This window comes from Chlorocebus sabaeus, chromosome 21 (assembly GCF_047675955.1).
Source record: "Chlorocebus sabaeus isolate Y175 chromosome 21, mChlSab1.0.hap1, whole genome shotgun sequence".
NCBI lineage: Eukaryota > Metazoa > Chordata > Mammalia > Primates > Cercopithecidae > Chlorocebus > Chlorocebus sabaeus.
This window is the reverse complement of record NC_132924.1, coordinates 75,764,534-75,785,461: the sequence shown is the minus strand read 5'-3', so window position 1 is coordinate 75,785,461 and position 20,928 is coordinate 75,764,534. Positions and strand designations below refer to the sequence as shown.

General features: G+C 39.7%; 1 protein-coding gene across 4 annotated transcripts in view; it reads left to right on the top strand.

Annotated features, from left to right (window-relative positions):
* Positions 1-20,928, top strand: part of CCDC146 (coiled-coil domain containing 146) — a 204,337-nt gene that overhangs the window by 133,128 nt on the left and 50,281 nt on the right. For all 4 annotated transcript variants that reach the window (XM_073009197.1, XM_007982381.3, XM_007982380.3 and 1 more), the window contains 5 exons: positions 3,936-3,993; positions 5,763-5,939; positions 8,415-8,488; positions 9,397-9,624; positions 11,207-11,393. In XM_073009197.1, the coding sequence (XP_072865298.1) occupies positions 3,936-3,993; positions 5,763-5,939; positions 8,415-8,488; positions 9,397-9,624; positions 11,207-11,393 (724 nt within the window). The remainder of the gene's footprint in view (positions 1-3,935; positions 3,994-5,762; positions 5,940-8,414; positions 8,489-9,396; positions 9,625-11,206; positions 11,394-20,928) is intronic.

Here is a 20,928-nt window from a genome sequence, read left to right as displayed (position 1 = left end):
GTCTTTCACTTCCCTAGGTCAGTTAGACTCCAGTCAAACCCCAGCAGGTTAATTATAGTTGCTGAGGGCGGGCCTGTTAAAAAGAGCAGAATACTCTGGCATGTCAAAGTACTTCTTTTTCCTTCCCCCTGCTGGAACGCAAGGAGATTTTTCTGATACTCACTGAGAAGACTTGGTTAAGCTCCTGGAGGTAAAACTCACAAAACTGTGTCCCACTGGGGATTTTTACTCTCAGACATGTCCACGCCAAACCTCCAGCAATTCATCAATTACAATTTAGATTTTTCTACCCAGCACTGGTTCCTGCCCAAGTTTCTGCTTATGGGTGTCTCCTCCAATAAGTTGTGATTCTCTGTATTCACTTTCTGTGTCTCCAATTTTGGGGAGAGTAGTTTGCCCTGTGTGTGACCTCACTTCTCTTATGGATATGAGAAGAGCTGTTGATTTTTCAGTTTGTTCAGTTTTTTACCTGTTAAGGTAGAGTGGAGCCTTTAAGCTGCTTACATACAGGAATGGAAACCAGAAATATTTTGCTTTTCCTTTACTAGTCTCTCATTTTCTGGATTTCTAAATTTTGAAATCCCAGAAATCAGTCCTTAGTTCTCTTCCTGTTTCTCTCTACAATTTATCCCGAAGTGATCCATCTCATCCAGTCCTATGATCTTAAACATCATCTCATGGGCTGTGATTCCAGGTGAGATGGAGTAAGCCCACTTCATCCTGTCTCTCCCACTAAACACAACTATAAAATCGAGTGGAATGCATGAGCATCTATTTGAGGACTCTGAAAAGTAAATCATGACAGGCAGGTTGGGGAAGAAGGTCAGGATTAAAAGTAGCATTGAGCTGTGGTTAATTTATTATTTTTTCCCCTCTGGTATCCCCTAACCTGAATGCTAACCTGCATGAAATCCAGAGACGAACACTGACCTGGAGAAAGAGAGATCCAGGAAAAGCCCTTTAATTCTGGCTCAAGGAACAAGCAAGGAACTCATGATGCTCAGAGAGAGTCCAGACCCCTGTTTTGCTTTTAATTCCTCTCCACTCTCTCATACCTCAGCTTCCAAGCAACACTGAGGCAGCAGTGGCAGAGTCATATGTGATGGGAGCCCACAGGAGCCAAAATACTGGGGAAAGGGAACCTCTGGAGCTGTGATTCTCAAGAGAATTAAAAAGTCCTTTTGCTCGCTTTCTCTTGTGCTCTTTCTCTCACACAGATGACAGTAAGTTTGAAGATAAATAAAAATTGTCTGATCTGAACAGAGAAAAAAAATTGAATAAAAATGAACAGATCCATGGCCAGGTGCAGTGGCTCACACCTGTAATCCCAGCACTTTGGGAGGCTGAGGCAGGCAGATCACCTGAGGTCAGGAGTTCGAAACGAGGCTAGCTAACACGGAGAAACCCCGTCTTTACTAAAAATACAAATATTAGCCGGGCATGGTGGCATGCGCCTATAGTCCCAGCTACCGGGAGGCTGAGGCAGGAGAATTGCTGGAACCCACGAGGGTGGAGGTTGCAGCGAGCCAAGATCACATCACTGCACTGCACTCCAGCCTGGGCGACAGAGCGAGACTCCATCTCAAACAAACAAAAATAACAACAGATCTATAGGCATCCATGAGATAACAGCAAAACATCTAATTCATGTCATTGGAGTTGCAGAAAGAGAAGGTATATGATTATGAAAAAAATTTGAAGTAGTAATGGCTGAAAACTCCCCAAGTTTGGTGAAAGAAAAGCCCATAGATTCAGAAAGCTCAATGAGCCCCAAACAGGGTAAACTCAAAGAAATCTGTTCCAAATGCATCACAGTAAAACTCGAAACTTAAAAATGAAGAAAAAATCTTGAAAGAAGCAAGAAACAAGTTTCAAGAATGATGCTTGTATTTATAATTTTGAAAATTAAGTGAATTGAAATGCCATTACCAAAAGAAGGAATAGAAAAACAGTAGGTTTCAGGTGGGAAGATAATGAGTTTTAATTTGAGGGGCCTTTGATATACACAACTGGAATTGCCCAGTAAGAAACTGAACATAAAAATTTGGAGCTCCAGGGAAATTCTGAACTGGAAATAAGGATGTTTAACTCATCCCTGTAACTGGCACTGTGGAAACGGTATACAGAATAAGAAAAGGAGAAGTTAGGCTTCAACTAGGCTATGCAGTAAGAACAAATCTTAAAATCTCAGCGGAAGAACTGAATGAAATTTTGTTTCTGGCTCACAGCACAGTCCAGTGCAAGTCATGCAGCCACCTCGATCCTAAGCTTTGCCAGCTGGAGCATGTGCCTTCCAAGTTCAACATGGCCGGGGAAGACATTTGTTACTTCCACTCACCTTCCTGGGGCAAATTAGTCCAATGGCCCCAATCCAAATGCAAGGGATACTGAAATATAGTCACCCTGTGTGTCCAGGAAGGGAAAATGGTACAGCAAACACATGGCAATGGGTCAGGATAGAAGTGACAGGATAGAAGTGCAGACAAGGTGTGCCCACCTGGACTGATTATGAGTTCATGTCACAGTTTTAATAGCTTGTAGTGGAAACAAAAGTAAAAATAGTTGTCCTCAAATACCTATATCTAATACCCACTTAGACTTGGCTCCTGGTCTAAATCTGCCCTTCACCTGAAACATTCATTCAGTCTCTTGTGTATCCATGTCCCTATCACATCTGGATCTCTGAAGTTTCCTCTGGCTCTAGCATTCGTTAAACCTCAGGAATGCAATTGTCACACAAAACTGAAACTGAGCTCTTCAAATAACCCTTCTTCACACCTTTGAACAACTGTGGACTCTTCCCTTCTGTGATTTCTGTGAGGGTTTTCTGCAATCTGGATGTAGAAGAATGTGGTGCAACAGGTCATTCTGAGTGACGATCTATTTGCATATGCATACCCGTATCTCATTCAGCACATACATTATTTTAAATAATGAAGATGGGAACAAAACTAATTTCAGTTGTTCCATTTATTCATATTAATTTTTACTGGATGGCAACTAGATGCAAGCACTTGTTAAGATGATGATGCAGTGGTAAATTGGGAGCTAGGTTTTCTAGTGGGGAAACGTGTAACACAATGTCAGGTCATGATGAATACTATATAGAAAAGTAAAGCAAAACGAGGAAAGAGTTTGAGGACTGTTGGTACTGTTTTAGATGACCAGGCACCTCTATGAGAAGGTGATATCAGTACAGGTCTGCATGAAGCAAGAAGTGAGCTATGCAAAGATCGGTGGCGAGAGCATACCCGCTGGAGGGATCAGATAGGGCAAAGGCCCTGAGGTAGAAACAAGCTTGGCAAGAAAGCCAGTGTGACTGGTGCCAGAGAGTGGCAGGCTATGAGACTAGAGAGGCAGATGAGGCAGGGCCATGTGGGTGTGGGAAAGGAGTTCAAATTTTGGTCCAGGTGTGATAGGAATTTACCAAACAGGGAAGCGAGGTGATCTATTTACATGTTAAAAAATCACTGTGGTGTGGGTGGAGAATTGACTTTAATGGGCAAAGGTGGAGGCAGGCAAAGTAGGAGATCAATTGGGAGGCTGTAGTAGGAATCCAGGCAGGCACTAGCCCATTCCAAGTGACATAAAGAAGAAAAAGCCCAGAGCCTGCCGGGAAGGACCCTGTGTCCCAGGGGTAGGCCCATGGTCCCCAACATTTATAATGTGCTGAGGTAATTCCTTTAAGTGAGTGTGTGTTCACAAAGTTGTGGGAGTCCTGGGGAGGAAGAAGCACCCCAATGTACCTGTGATTCAGGAAAACCATCATAAAGAATGGACACCAGGTTGCCTGGCAGACAAGCATGGGAATGGCATTCTGGGATGAGAAGATAGAAAGTTGTTATTACAGAAAGAACTTATTTCTTTGTACTTTTTACAGAAAGAACTTATTTCTTTGTACTTTTTTAAACTTGATTTTTTTTTTTTTTTTGCAGCTTAAAGGAAGAAAAAATCATCATAGTAAAAGAATTTGAGAAGATACCAAAGCCAGGAGTAAGTCTTAGATGATATAGAGTTTCTTAAATACAGCTGGATTCAATCATTGCTTTTTATAAATATTAATGTTTATCACAACAGCCATAGCCTGAAACAATTTAAAGATTCTAAAGTCTTAACTGTGAATGATGCTGAAAAGACTAGCTACATAACTTCTGGAGTAAATATAAGTGATGCCTATTATAGACCTTAGCAACTTGGCATCTAATTTAGGCTGTATTTAGTTGGACAATGTCTGCTTTGTTTCCAGAAGAAAAAAAGATTCTGTGGTTGACACTAAAAATATTATTTTGCTGTAGCTATTACGGTCATAGCTCTCTGAACATCTCAAGTTATTACAATACATTTTTACAAAGAAAATGTATCACTTGTCTATTCCTGCCTAACAAACCATCCCAGAACTTAGTGGCTTAAAACAACCACCATTTCGTATTTTTCACACTTCTGAATTCTTCTGGTCTTAGCTGGCCAAATTGGGGCTGGGTAAACTAGGATAGCTCCGTTCATATACCAGCCATTTGGCAAGCTACTTGGTCTAAAGTCACATGTCGCTAGTTGGTCACATGATGATGGAAGGGTTTCCAGCCTCAAGAACGAGCAACCTCCAATATGTAAGACCTTTTTGGGCCTCTGCTAAAATCATTTTTCATGATATCCCATTGGCCAATGCAAGTATTATAACATGACCAAGTCTAGAATCAAGTTGGCCCTACCTCTTAATGGGAAGAATGATCAAGACAATGCAAAGGGACATGCATACCCTGGAGATAGGAGGAATTTGTGGCCACTTTCTACAATCTATTATAGAAAGTAAATAGAATGATCACCATACTTTGCACTCCTTCCACCTTCTGATAATCCAAAAGTGTGTTGGTGGTGGTTTAATTCCAAGGCCAGCTCACAAAAAACCTGTTTAGCATAGAGAAAATACTATTAATTCTAAGTAAGTATGCCAAACCATCATTTACAACACAGATTTTATGGGAAAAACATTTTGAAATTTCATTCAGATCCTAGGATCACCAATGATGCTCTCACCCAGCAGCAGTGGGAGGAGGGAGCTATACAGAAAGCCCAGGGCAGGCTAAATAGACCCAGCACTGAGTCATTAGTAACAGTAACTGTAGACCTTCTCAGTGTGAGAAAGCTTCTCTCCCATAAGTCAAACACTCCACAGGTAATCAGACATGAGACAAAGATCTTCGATGATTCTAGGGTAGATGGTATTTGGGGAGAATGTGCATGAGCTAGAGAAGTAATATCAATAAGAAAGTGGGGATTAAGGAGTGCAAAGTGTTGGGTATCCAAATATGAACACCTTTATCTTTATAAAGTTCCCATGTGACTCAGGTTAACTATAAGTCAGATATTCAAAGATTATTTGCATCTGATTTTGTCAGATCACAAAGCTACTAGAAAACAGACTGTACATTTTTTTTTCACATCCTTGGTACGAAATAAAAATTAACACGTAAAATGAAGCGTTTTTAAAGTAGGAGAATAGAAAAGAGCACTAATAAGAAAAGAATTCAAATCCAACATGTTTAATTATACATGCAGTATCATTATCATGCCTTTGTTAAAGATGTTGGCAATCATAAGTTGCATTTAGCTTTGTGAGAAATCATTTAACTTTGTGAGAAATCATTCATGAACCTCAAAACAAATATAATCAAAATGGTGAGTGAAATTAGTTTTAATTCAGTTTTTAGGTAGATAAATGTTTGTTTAGACTATATAACCTAATCATCTCATGACTTTCAAAGGAAATGGAGAAGAAGATGAAAATATTGAGAGAAAGCACTGAAGAATTACGTAAAGAAATAATGCAGAAGAAATTAGAAATTAAAAATTTACGAGAAGATTTGGCATCTAAACAAAAGCAGTTACTAAAGGAGCAGAAGGAACTAGAAGAATTGTTGGAACATCAGGTCGTCTTAAAGGTGTGCTACTTGCCGTTAATACTTAAACATTGTGCCTTGCATGGATGTAAAAGTGTGTGGGTATCAAGAGTAACCAGCAGGTTGGATAAAGAGGGGTACTGTCTCACAAACTGAAATGTCTGTATTGCGATTGATCCTATCAAACTAAATCTAGGCTCTGGGAATTCACAAAAGACCTTAGGGTGTTTGGGAGTATCACTCTAATTTGGAGCCTCACCCTGTGAAAAGGTCTCTCCTGACCTCACCAAACATTTTTGGACATTAGAAACGAGTGTCACAAACAATTGTTTCCTTGAAGAACAACCATGGCCAGGTACAGTGGCTCACACCTATAATCCCAGCACTTTGTGAGGCCAAGGCGGGTGGATCACCTGAGGTGAGGAGTTTGAGACCAGCCTGGTGAACATGGTGAAACCCCATCTCTACTAAAAATACAAAAATTAGCCGGGTGTGTGATGATGGATGCCTGTAATCCCAGCTACTCGGGAGGCTGAGGCAGGAGAATTGCTTGAACCCGGGAGGTGGAGATTGCAGTGAGCTGAGATCGCACCACTGCACTCCAGCCTAGGTGATAGAGTGAGACTCTGTCTCAAAAACAACACACACATACACACACACACACACACACACACACACACACACAAAATCAAATGTCCTAACCTCTCACATATATTTGTATTACCTTATCCTTGTCTGTTTGATTGCATTCCACTTCCTCTCACTATAAAAGGGATGAGAGGCCTGTATTTATGTTTTAGGAGATAATGAATTAAAATTCATTTTACTTTGAAAGATGTATAAATAACTCTCAAAACAGTTTAACCTAGAGCTGTTTTAAAAACAACATCTGAAACTCATTGGCCTAGGGGATCATGGTGATACACTTTGACCTATTTTTCTGTAACAGTCCTAGAGCAGTCAGCCAAGATGTGCCCAGCTGCTGTCCAGAGCACAGGACCCTAGCAGAGATGGATTTAACAGGAACCCAGTGAAGCTTAAACTTCAGGCCCCTCACTTGCATGAACGTCTTCCGAGATGCTGTACCTAAGTTAGCATTTGTAATTTTTACTCTTTTTCTTAAAGAGGGCCCTCCAGATGGTACAAGCTTCAGCCCCACAAAATGTGATCTGCCCCAGGACTGAGCAAGATCCCACAGAGAAATGTCTCGCCCACCACACTGCAGTGACGGATTCAACCTCCCTGCATGTGTGTTACCCCTGGCTCCAAAGTCCAATGACATCCTTGGGCAGGAAGGCGCTTGTCTATAACCCTTGCCGTGTATGTTAGACTCTTGAGACTTCAACTGAACCTCCCGTGAATCCACAGAGCATAGTGGGAGGTGTGGTGTTAGACAAAGTTAGCTTCTGAGCTTGGCCTTGCCACTTACTAGCTGTGTGACTTCGGGAAACTTATTTAAGTTCTTGTAGCATGAGTCTTAGGCAGGGCTCCCCAGAAACAGAGCCTAAGACAACTACTAATGGAAGGAGAGCTCTAAGGAGAATCCTATAGGAGATGGAGGGAAGCAGGATAGAGCTGGGGAAGAAGATGGGCCAGAATACAGCTGTTTCAGAACTCTAGTCTCAGCCTGATCCCATGGAGAACTCACGAAGTCATAAGCTACATCATGGAGGCTGTTGCACCCAGAGGTGGGGTGGGGGGTGTCTATTAGATCACTGCCTTGGTTAGTCATTGGTTGCAGCTTGCTCCCCTCCTCCCTCCACCCCCTGGCTCCCATTCCTTCACAAGGCAGCTCTGCTCAGCCAGTGACAATCTGATGGAGAGGAAATTAAGCATGAACCATTAGCAGTCACCCCTGCAGCATCTGAGGGGTGGGTGGGCAGATGGGCCCTGGCTTAATGATGGTTCAGCTTATGATTTTTCTACTTTACAGTGGTGTGAAAGCAGTATGCATTTAGTAGAAACCATGCTTCAAGTAGCCATGCAACCATTCCAGTTTTCACTTTCAGTATTGAATAAATTACATTTATTGTACAGTATTCAATAAGTTATGTGTATTTACTGTGTGGCACTCAACACTTTATTATATAATAAGCTTTGTGTTAGGTGGATTATAGACTAAGAAAAGTGTCCTAAGAATGTAGGCTAGGCTAAGCTATGATTTCAGTAGGTTAGGTGTATTAAATACATTTTCGACTTAAGATAGTTTCAACTTACAATGGGTTTATTGGGATGTAACTGCATTGTATGTGGAGGACCATCTGTACCTTCATAAAGGGAAACTGGGCAGAAGACCAACAGTATTTGCTACACTCAGTTACCTCCTCTTCAAAATGATAACAAATACAGCTATCTTACAAGGTCATTGTGAGTATTAAATGGGATAATTAAAGCACACAGGGCAGATGGTAAGTATCTACATATCGTAGTTCCTTTCTCCCTCATATTTAATTTTCTTGTCTTAATTGCTTCTAGTCGAAGACCACATAATTTAACATGATTTCATTTCTTTGCTAGGATGAAGTGGCCCACCATCAAACCATTCCAGTACAAATTGGAAAAGAGATAGAAAAAATAACACGCAAAAAAGTGTATGATTCAATATTTTTACTTTGAATCCCTCCCAGTCCAAGTTATGTGTGCACACTGAAACGAGAGTACTAACCACTGACATGTTAAATTACTATGATAATTTTAGAAATGTCTGCTTTTGGCTGTGTCTAGGTTGTTTATATCAAGTTCTTTAAAAGAAAGTAATGCACTAAATTACTATCATTCATAATATTTATGGCTTAATTATGGGTCAAGATTCTGTTGCCAATTTATAAATCATATTTTTATGGAGAAATTCAATTGACTTTAACAGGGCGTACATGGGATAGATTATGTGAACTGGTTAGAATTTCATGGTCTAGAAGTATATCAGCCAGGCAGCAGCCCAAAGACCAAATAATTAGTAACTCCCCACTTTGCCACCCATTCATGTGTGTAACATCCCTCAGATGTTCAGAGTAGATTTGGAGGCAGAGGTCATTGAGGAAATTCTCAAGTGTTTAGAGGAACCAAAAAAGATAAAAGATTTTAAGTGTAGATGCAAAAATTCTGGAAAAACAATATGATTACTCTGGTGACTAATCTTAAGAGGAAAGGGAAAAATTAGGCAGGCACTAGTAACTGTTCTAAAAACTAAGCTCACCAACACCAAAGTTGAGAAACTCAGATCAATTCCAGGAGGCTGGTCAGGATGGGGGCTGAATCACAGGAGATGGTAGCAAATTGGGATCTGCAGAGAAAGTAGGGAGGCTGGGCAAATTCCTGCCTTCTGTGGCACTCAGTGGAGATGCCCTCTAAGTCCCACCCATCTGTGGTCTTTACCCACTGCTGAGATCATTGAATTTATGATTATCTCTTCTGCTGCCTGGTTAGAAAGCAAGAATAGGTAAGGCCAGCATGGCCTCAAAATAAGGCAAACGTGTGTGTGTGTGTGTATCCCCTACAGAGAAATGGAAAAGAAAAAAATCCTCTTGGAACAAGAAGTCGAAAACCTAAATGACTCCCTAAAGAAAGTTGAAAACAAGGTTAGTGCTATAGTGGAAGAGAAGGAAAATGTAATAAAGGAAGTTGAAGGCAAACGAGCCTTACTTGAAATCAAAGAACGAGAACATAACCAATTGGTCAAGCTATTGGAATTAGCCAGAGAGAATGAAGCAACTTCATTAACTGAAAGGTTAGTTATATTTATGTATGTTATGTTCTGTCATCTAAATTTTTCTTCAATTTATACTTGAGAATTCAAAACATAATCTTACTTTGGTGTTGAGTCATTAATATTTTTAAATAATTTTAAGTCAACTTTCACCATTAATATATTATCAGATAAAGCACTTTGAAGTATTTTTTGATATTTTACTCATACATTTTCTCAATTTCCTGTTACCAAATTTTCAGGACAAAATCTGCTATATGTTGTATGTTTCTGAATGTGCCTTTGGAAAATTATGTGACTGGAGTATGTTATGTTTAGTTCAGGGATTTTGCCAACAAATCAATGATATTTCTTAGGCCATCTTGACTTTTTTCTAATAGAAGTAATTTCATGGTGTAATTCCCTAGGAGAGTTTTATGTCCTGCTTTTTTTTTTTTTTTTTTTTTTTTTAAGATGGAGTCTTGCCCAGTCTGGAATGCAGTGTTGCGATCTCAGCTCATTGCAAGCTCCACCTCCTGGGTTCAAGTGATTCTCCTGCCTCGGCCTCCCAAGTAGTTGGGACTACAGGTGCGCACCACCATGCTGGGCTAATTTTTTTTTTTTTTTTTTTTTAAGTAGAGACAGGGTTTCACCATGTTGGCCAGGTGGTCTCGAGCTCTTGACCTCATGATTTCCCGCTTTGGCCTCCCAAAGTGCTGGGATTACAGACGTGAGCCACTGCACCCAGCCTATGTCCTGCTTTTAAGTAGAATTTCAAGGAAACTGGAGGCTTCTATCTCTGCTAATCTGTTATTTTTTGGGGGTTGAGGGTTATAAGACTGCAGTTCTAAATGATACCAACTCACAAACCTAGTTGCCTTTGGCATTATTTACAATTTATGATTCCAATATGAGAATAGTTGTGTATGTATATACTGAGCATGCTGTCTTTTATTAAACTTTTATTTTAAATTCAAGGTTACACATATAGGTTTGTTACAGGTAAACTTGTATCATGGGGGGTTGTTGTACAAATTATTTTGTCATCCAGGTATTAAGCCTAGTACCTATTAGCTATTTTTCCTGATTCTCTCCCTCCCTCCTCCCACCCTCCACCCTTTGAAAGGCTCCAGTGCATGTTGTTCCTCTCTATGTGTCCATGTATCCTCATCATTTTGCTCCCACTTATAAGTGAGAACATGTAATATTTGGTTTTCTGTCCCTGTACTGGTTTGCTAAGGATAATGACCTCCAGCTCCATCTACATTCCTGCAAAGGATATGATCTCATTCTTTTTTATGGCTGCATAATAGTCCATGACATATGTACGACATTTTCTTTAACTGGCCATTAATGGACATTTAGGTTGGTTCTATGTCTTTGCTATTGTGAATAGCACTGTGATGAGCAAACGTGTGCATGTGTCTTTATGATAGAACAGTTTATATTCCTTTGAGTATATACTCAGTGATAGGATTACTGGGTCGAATGGTAGTTCTGTTTTTAGGTCTTTGCCAGAAGAGATTGGGAGCCAATATTCAACATGCTGTCTTGATAAGTTTTGAAATACATTTAGGACAGCTGATAACAAATCACTTTCATCTTCTTCCTTTACCTGGAACAGAGGGATATTGGATCTGAATTTACGCAACAGTCTCATTGACAAGCAGAACTACCACGATGAACTTTCTCGTAAGCAAAGAGAGAAAGAACGGGATTTTCGCAATTTAAGAAAGATGGAACTGCTCTTGAAAGTGTCCTGGGATGCACTTACGCAAACTCAAGCAATGCATCAAAGGCTTCTATTAGAGGTGAGGGCTGTAAACTATCATCTGATTTTTAAGCTCGGTGCTAACTTTTGAAGTAAAAATATTTTAGGAAGCTGTTTTTGCTGCCAGTAGAGAAGAAGAAAATACAAGTGACAGAGAAAAGGTAATTTTCAAATGCATCAAGCCTATTATGAAATCTATAGTCCTATAATGTTTTGTAATCTCATTTTGCTAACCCAAGATTAGGGAAATGTCTTGTTTGGATCAGTTGTCCATCAGCCTGACCTGGGGAAGTAACTGGGTCATCCAGTTCTAGAAGAGCTAGAGGGTTCACTGCAGAGTGGGGCCAAGTGGATCATTATTTTCACCAGTTGAAAGAGTCAGATCCAGCATGGTGTCATGGCAGACTATAACAGTGAAGGACTAGGTCAAATTATGTGGATATAGATGATCAGCAGCCTGCACTTCCAACTAGCTAAGGGCAATCCAGAACCCAGGGCCAGGCTCCTGGCTATTTCTGTGCAGAGTCGGAGGTGTTCCAGTCAGAAGATGCTCAAGACAACTGTTACCTGCCTCTGTGTTCCCAAGTGAGGGGTCCTGTTGCCCCTGGTTCTCTCCTCTCTCAGAGGGCACTCCCTGTGGTAAATGACCAAGCACCACTGAAAGGGCAGAGGATGCTTGAGAGGGCTGCAGTCTTGTGCTAGAGCCTTCCTTGAGCGAAAAAGGGGTCAGCCTCTGAGATGAAGCAGCTAGGTATATAGAAACCTTTCTGATTCTCTTCAGGACTGTCATGCTCCAGAAACTTACGGAGACTCATGACCTCAGAAATGTGAACAGGAGTTTCCAGCTGTGGTAGACACCTCTGATCCTAACCTGCGCCTAGTTCTCCTCTCCTCCTGGGCACATAGAAAGTTTATACTTCCTTGCACCCTTTGCCATTGAGCAGGGTCATATAACTCATTCTGGCCAGAGGATTGTAGACAAAAGTGACACACATCACTTCCAGCCTATTACATCGAGTTACCAGTGTGAGACCCTCTAGCTGTTTTTCCCTCTCCTGTGGTAATTGTGGAAGTGCATGATGCCATGGAGGTGCTGTAAAATGGGAGTAGCCGGGAATGCTGAGCCAACAGTGGTCTCAGAGTCCTCTCAATTGCCCACAGGCTTTGTAGGAAACAGCTTTGGTAGTTCGAAGCCATGATATTTGGGGGTTATTTCTGTAGCATAGCTTAGCCTGTCCTAACTGAAAGACCAACCTTAAGGAACATGTGTGAAAAAATTGGTTAGGGTTATAAGTGTTACAAACAGCTAGGACTTGGACTTGGTCTTGCTGTCAGATGGCACTTAAAATCTTCAAGAAGTTTTCTGGCCGGGCGCGGTGGCTGCTGCCTGTAATCTCAGCATTTTGGGAGGCTGAGGTGGGCAGATCACTGAGGTCAGGAGTTCAAGACCAGCCTGGCCAACATAGTGAAACCCTGTCTCTACTAAAAATACAAAAATTGGCTGGGTGTGGTGGTGCATGCCCATGATCCTAGCTACTTGGGAGGCTGAGGCGGGAAAATCGCTTGAACCCGGGAGGCGGAGGTTGCAGTGAGCTGAGATTGTGCCACTGCACTGCAGCCTAGATGACAGAGCCAGACTCCATCTCAAACAAAAAAAAGAAGTTTTCTGTATCAGTGAGGCAAAATGTACTTTTATAGTCTTTTGCAAAACAAACAAAACATGTATGTTCTACTATATATGTGTTTTTATAAATATTATTTTATATAACTGTTATACATAGTATATTTATGATATATATACTTCTTATTTAATCATTTTATTGCAGTTCCAACAGGTAGATTTATTTGTATCACTCTGAAATCTCTTTAACTGTAGTAGTGCTTTTTGCCTTAAAAGATTATTTGTCTGATCTTAGTATAATAATATCAGTTACACTATCTTTTGGCCTGTTAGAGTCTGCATGGTATTATTTACTTTCATTTGGTTTTTCCTTTTTGGAGACAGTCTTGCTTTGCTGTCCAGGCTGGAGTGCAGGCACCGTCTCAGCTCACTGCAACCTCCACCTCCCGGGTTTAAGCAATTCTCATACCTCAGCCTCCCAGAAAGCTGGGATTACAGGCATGTGCCACCATACCCGGCTGATTTTTGTATTTTTAGTAGAGACGGGCTTTCACTATGTTGGCCAGGCGGGTCTCAAACTCCTGACCTCAAGTGATCTATCTGCCTTCGCCTCCCCAAAGTGCTGGGATTACAAGTGCGAGCCACCGCGCCCAGCCCTATTTACTGTCACTCTTTCTGTGTCCTTATTTTGGTGTGTCTCATATACACAGCACATACTTTTCAAAATCTAGTCTGATAAATTCTGCCTTTTAATTCTTGTAGTCTAAAAATTAATATTTAATGTAATTGTGCATATATTTGACCTTATTCTGTGATATTACTTTTGCTTTCTCTGTGTCCCATCTGCTTTATGTTCCACTTTCTCTCCCATATTTCCTTCCTTGGGATTAATCAACATTTCATATTGTTCTGCTATCTTTGTTTTAGATATGCATCTGTTAGTTTTATATTATGTTTCTATTCTTCGGGTGGTTACCCTGAAGATTACAACAGTCATATTTGACTTACTAGAGTCCAATATAAGTTATTTGTATTTTTACTCCTTCCAAGACAGCGCCAATACCTTTGATGATTTTAACTCTGGCTTACCTTTGCAACTCTCATGCCCTCAAACATATTTTTATTCCAACTTCCCAAGTTATTCTTGTTGGAAGCATTGGTTTACTACAAGCTACTCCATCTTAGCCCAAAGCATAGCATGTTAGGATGTTAAATTGGAATTTGGGCACACACAGACCCTTTGGCCACCCCACTTCAGTCATAGTAAGATTTATAGTAGACAGCAGGTATAATGTCCATTCAAAGTACTAATGGAAACTTCAATGTGATGAGTAGGAAACTCTTAAAACCAGCAAGTGTTGCTTGTACTAATAAAACAATTCCTGTTTATTGATCAAATAACTGTTCAGTAATATTTCTTTAAACAATTGGATAAAATGTATAATTGCCTTTAATAACAATTTTGGTAGTTATGGTAGTAAGTAAAGTTAATCCATTCAATATGTTTCTAATGCTGAGTCATCAAAGCATTCTTTTTAATATTTAAGAGTAAGGTAACCTAAATAGAAGAAATAATTCGTCTCATAAATTAATAGTTCTTAGCTCAAAAAGGGTTATACATTGGTAAAAATCACAAGATTGGTTCTAAAAGACTACACACACAAAACAGACTTAGGTTCACTTCTACCAGAAAATCTAGATTAAGTACCATAGAAGGGACACATAAACATAATACACAATGTAATCCTACTAGTTCCACTTCTAGTTACAATAGAAAATTGTGACGGACAATGGTCTCTGCTGACAGCCAGAAAAAAAATCAATAAACTAAAAATCATATATTTTTAGGAGACATATGCAAATAGGAAGTAAATTCCACAAAGGCATCATCACTTCCTGGTGAGCAGAAACAGGTGGCTTTTTGCCTCCCTGAGACATTTGCCAAGTCTAGGCCTGGGCATGTGGAAGATTTGCCTGCTATTGGCAGAGACTTTGCTGGGATTAGGCAAAACCATCAGAGCTTTTAATGACTATGTGCATTGGCGTGACAAACTGGAATTCCTTCAGCAAAAACATCATACTCTCATGTAATCGCACACATTACAGCGTACCTCTGCATTTAAACACGGCTCTGATTGACTTCCACTTGGCATTGAAAAGAAATAAAACCGTGATTCCAGGGATTTTGCTCTGACACTCACCATCATATTGTAGGGGTTAAAATATTGTGAGTCTGTAAAGTTATTCACTTTCTAAACATAAGATCATGTCCAAAATGGTGACAATGACAAAGTCATCTTACCAAGTGATGATGACACTTTCTATATACTATAATTTTTCTTTAATTGTAGTTTTCTAGCAATTTCATCTCCCTTTGCTCTGATTTAAAAGTGGTTCTGCATTTTTCTCTCTTCATGACTCATTTCAGTGTTCAAGGCAATGATAACAACAAGCTATACTGCGGAGAGCTTCACCTTTGAGTCAGGCAGAGTCAAGTTCAGATTCTAGATCCATTGAATTCCTTCCTATGTTAGTTGTTTCCAAACCTTTGAACTGGGATTATTGCAAAAAATGAGTGATTACAAATGGGAAAATGTGTGGTACAGAGAAGATACTCAGTAAATATTGCCATCCTTCCTTTATACATATGAACTCTTTGAAAGGCTAAAGTAAATGATAGTCAGGATGAGACTGTGAATATGGCTATTTGATTACTATGGAGAAGATGGCATCATCATCAGACCCTACTGATGAACCCTGGAAATGCCTCTCAGTACCCACTCTACATTACCTCAATGACTGCGCCTGTACACCAGCTGTTTTCCTTAGGTCCAGCTCCTTTCATGTCCAATTTTTCTTCCATTTTGCTAACAAATTTATATTCTTAAGTGACACATTCATGTGTCACTCACCTGCTCAAGACATTCAATGGATCCTTAATTCACATAATCACAAAATGAAGGAAACAAGAGGAATCTTAAAGATCATACTATAAAAGCAAATAGGTTTCATCTCAAATGCCAGCTCCCTCCATTTGGGGGTAGCTCCCTATAGTGATGATATTGCAAAGGATTCTTTTTTTTTTTTTTTGAAACAGAGTCTCACTCTGTAGCCGAGGCTGAAGTACAGTGGCACCATCTCAGTTCACTGCAACCTCTGTCTCCTGGGTTCAAGCAATTCTCCTGCCTCAGCCTCCCGAGTAGCTGGGATTACATGCATCCACCACCACACCTGGCTAGTTTTTATATTTTTAGTAGAGATGGGGTTTCACCATGTTGGCCAGGCTGGTCTCGAACTCCTGACCTCAAGTGATCCACCCGCCTTGGCCTCCCAAAGTGCTGGGATTACAGGCATGGGCCACTGTGCCTGGCCCAATATTGCAAAGGATTCTGAGGCCCAGTGCTGACTTGTTAGATAGGAGCTCTGTAGTTGATTGGTGATGTCTGCCCCAGGCATAGAAAGAAAGATTGTCCATGTATTTCCCATTCCTAATCAAGTCATCTTCCTAATCAAGTGCAGTTTCTTCAGCCAATTCTTCTGGTATATCTTCATACCCCAAGTAACATGCTTATGATGCTGCTACTTGAGTTTTCAGTTATAGACTTGATCTTTGTACTTATCACTATAAAAGATGAGGATTCAGCCCTCTTTAGACCCCTGTTCACCACACATATGTTTCTTGTTCCTCTGTATACACAGTATTCTCATATAATTTTGATTAGTTCAGAATTTGGTATTCACATTATTGTGAATATATAAAGGCTATTCATGCCTGAGCCATGTGATATTATATAATTACCCTTCCTTACAAAATTCTTTGTTCCCAGGAATTTATAAATATCCTGTTTTTATACTTTTATAGTTTTTGGTGTGCTTATTAGTTCAATCCCAAATTCTTCTCCAATTATATAAATCTCCTCTCAGTATGTTAAAACACATTTGATGGCCTATTCATTTACTCTTCTTGAAGAAGTCCCTGCTAAGCCTCATCAATGACCTCTAGCCAAAAACTAACAGGAATACACCAGTAGTTGAATGAGCTGAGTTTATTACACATTGCAGCAAGGGAGAACACACGCCATGGAGAATTGTAGGGAGTCTCAATAGAGGGTATTAGAAAGGACATACAGGATTTGTGTCATGTGACTTGAGGAATGGTTTAAAGAAATGGGACTTTGCCCTGAATTTGGATGTTCTCAGGAAATGAGAGTAATTCTGTGGTCAAGTATCTTCAATTTTATGAAAAAGAAAAGATTAGATGGAGGCTAAAGCTATGATTGTTAAAGCTGTACATGGAGAATGTATGGTATTTTGTGGCTTGGATCATGTTCATGTTTTTGTCTGTGTTCAAATACAGTTATGGAGTGGCCTTGTTTTTGTCCTGATCCATCATGATTACAGAGTGGCTTTGTCTGAAGTTGATGTTCTCGGCAATTGTTTATGTTCAACAGGAGAATATCAAGGCCTATGTATGAGTACCAGTTCTGTTCCTGGATATCAGGGGCTGCCTTTTTCTTTCTCAGCCTTCTGACTTGTTCCAAAGTAGTCCCATTTCTCTATGTGCTTACTGCACTGCTCTCATCATAGGAGCCTTACGCCGTCATCTTGGTGATGCCCTTCACCTCTCTTCGGACTCTATTTCATGGGTCTCATCCATTTTATTCTCTTAGCTTACCCCCATTTGGAGGAGGGGACATGCCTTCCAGTAGCTTCAGGAGAAAAATGCTAGTGAAAAAGTAATTGTTTAAGACTTTGTGTGTTGGGAAGTGTATGTCAGAAGACCTTGCATGCTAAAAAATATTTTACCCTCACACTAGCCACAGACAATTAATACTTTAATTGGATATGGAATTTTAGGTTGCGAATCATTTTCCCTCAGGAAGAAGGCATTTATTAACTGTCTTCTTCATGTCATTCTAATTACTGATCCTTTATTTGAAACCATTTTTTTCCATGCTGGGAATTTGTAGGATCACTTATTTGCCTCCAGAATTTTTACATTTTACAATGATGTTCCCATTGTATCCATTGTGTGGGGCACTCAGTGGATTCTCTTTCAATGGAAATGTATGTCCTTCCAAAGTTCTGATACTTTGTCTATAATTATTTAATTTTGTCCATTTGATTTTCTCTGTTCTGTCTTGGATTCCTTTTACGCAGATGTTGGACCTTCTAAAATAGTCCTCTAATTTTCTTGTCTTTTTTCTTTTATTTTCCATTCTTTTTTGTCATTTGACTTGCTAAAAGAGAAATTTCCTCAGTTCCTTTCAACCCTTCTATTCTTTCATTATGTTATCATATTTTATATTTCCCTGTGCTCTCTTTGTTCTCTGCATGTTTCTTTATCATAGTGTCTTTAATCTCTTATCTCATTGAGGCTATTAATGATAGTTTCTTTTTTGTTATATTTGTCCTAAATAAGACTTTTCTTCATGTTTTTTCTGTATTTTTCTTTTTTTGTTTGTTTTTGTCTCTTTGTTATTAGAAACTTTCCTCCAATATATGGTAATTCTTGGCTATCTGCTTATATTTAAGCATGGGATGCTATAAATCTATTTGGAAGCTGTCTGTGATGGTGAGGCTTGTCACTGTAGTTTTATCTGACTGGACACAAAATATGTAAGGCCTGGCCTTTGACCGAAGAGGAGTTTGCAGTGGAATGCACACAAGTTGTTCAGATTTTAACAAATATTATAAAAGCTATTTATATTATGACACTACTAGCTATGAAGTCCACAAAAATAGCACCCATAGAATATAAAACTAAGAGAAATTAAAATGTATTAAAATCCTTTTCCTTTGTTGATTTTAAGGAAAATCTGTTTTTGTTCTAGTACAGTTTCAGTGAGAGACGAACTTCCTCTTTGACCCTGTGATTTATAATTAGCCCAGCCACTGCCCACAGCTGACAGTACTTGAAACCAGGAGTGGGTCAGGCCCGGCACTCCCAGCCCAAGTGAACATTTTTTCAGACTTGCATGCAATCCAAAACTAAAAGAGATAAAAGGTGAACATGAAGAGCTCTGGCTATTCTTCAGAATGTATTTCCCCCCAGAGACAGTTGTTTGATTCTCCTATGGCATTTGACTTGTACATAGAGACTCTCCCAGAAACTCAAGGTACAAGCCTCACGAAAGGTTGGAATGCTTTAGAAAAATATCAAAGTGTTAAATTGAGGTTCACTGGTATCAAATAATTGGGATATTTACAACAACAAATAATGTCTAATTTCTTAACTTTGATGAAAGTTACCGATGATTATTCATGCATTGAAAATGCCTGGAAGAACGGACACCAAAACTATTAATAGCGACTCCTGGGGGAGTAGTACTTGAAGTAGCAGAGGTAGGAAGTAGTTGTTTTTTTTTTGTTTGTTTGTTTGTTTTTTTACTTTACACATTTCTGTTGTTTGGTAACAATAAATACATTTTTAAGTGTGCGATGCTACACTATAAAAACTAAAAGAACGAACATAAGCTTACAAAACTTGATATCTGCAATTTGGGGCTCAAAAGAAATGGTAAATATCTCAAGTAACTCCAGACCATGTAATTAGAACTTTGACACTTGATAGTTATTTTCTTCCCACATTATTGGAGACTTCAGTCTAACTCCAGCCTATTTTCCAGATTACCTTAGGAAGGTTTCCTTTCAAAAGAAATACCTATTAGGTTAGGTTTGCAATTTGGCCTCAACAAGTAACAGAAACTCAACTGTAATGATTTTGCTAAATAGGGAGTTGTTTTACTCACTTAATAAAAAGAACACAGGTAGGCACAACAGGTTATTTCACATAATGAAAAGTCTAGGATCCTTTTAGCTCTCCTTTCAGTCACCCTCTCTGCGTACATTGTTTCTCCATAGTCAGAAAATGGCTATTCCACCTTTAAGAATAAACTCCCACAAGGAGGAGAAAGGGCAAAGAGCAAAAGACATGCATGATTGCTGGCTTGGCTGTTCCTTTTAACAGGAAAACAGCCACTTTCCCAGGACCCCTCCTCACAGACTTCCACTTACATTTCATTGGCTTGTCTTAGCTCATATGGGTACTCCCAGCTGCAAAGAAGTCTGAGTACTCCTGGATACATTGCAACTCTGAAAAAAATGTCATTCTGTTGCTGTCATGGTTAATACTAAATGTTAATTTGACTGGATTGAAGGATACAAAGTATTGATCCTGGGTGTGTCTATGAGGGTGTTACCAAAGGAGATTAACATTTGAGTCAGCGGGCTGGGAAAGGCTGACCCACCCTTAATCTGGGTGGGCACAATCTAATCAACTGTCGGTGTGGCTAGAATATAAGCAGGCAGAAAAATGTGAACAGAGACTGACCTAGACTCCCAGCCTACATCTTTGTCCTGTGCTGGACCCTTCCTGCCCTTGAACATCAGACTCCAAGTTTCTTCAGTTTTGAGACTCAGACTGGCTTTCCTTCCTCCTCAGCTTGCAGATGGCCTATTGTGGGACCCTGTGATCCTGTGAGTTAATACTTAATAAACTCCACTCCATATATATACACACACACACACACACACACACACACACACACACACACACATAGAGAGAGACACAAAGTAGATAGATTGATAGATACAGATATATGTCAGGAGATAGAAAGAACCCTGACTAACACAGTTGCTAAGATCAAGGTGGAGGGTAGTAAGACGCTCTGCTACCAATGACTTATCATGTCACCTCTTCCACAAGCCAAGCTTACCTAGCTCCTGCCTGAAACTAGAGGGCTGGGCTTTATGCAGAATTGAAAATGGTATCAGAGAAGCAGTTGCGAGTTCAAAAATGAATACAATTTATTGCAGTATTGTTTGTGTTTCAAAATATTGGAAATAACCAAAGTGTCTGAAACCTCAAGCTGGAAAAATCTGTTGAGAGCCTTTAGTTGATGTAGTAGCTAGTGAGTGTGCTCTCATCATATTTTCTGTCAAAACCTTATAA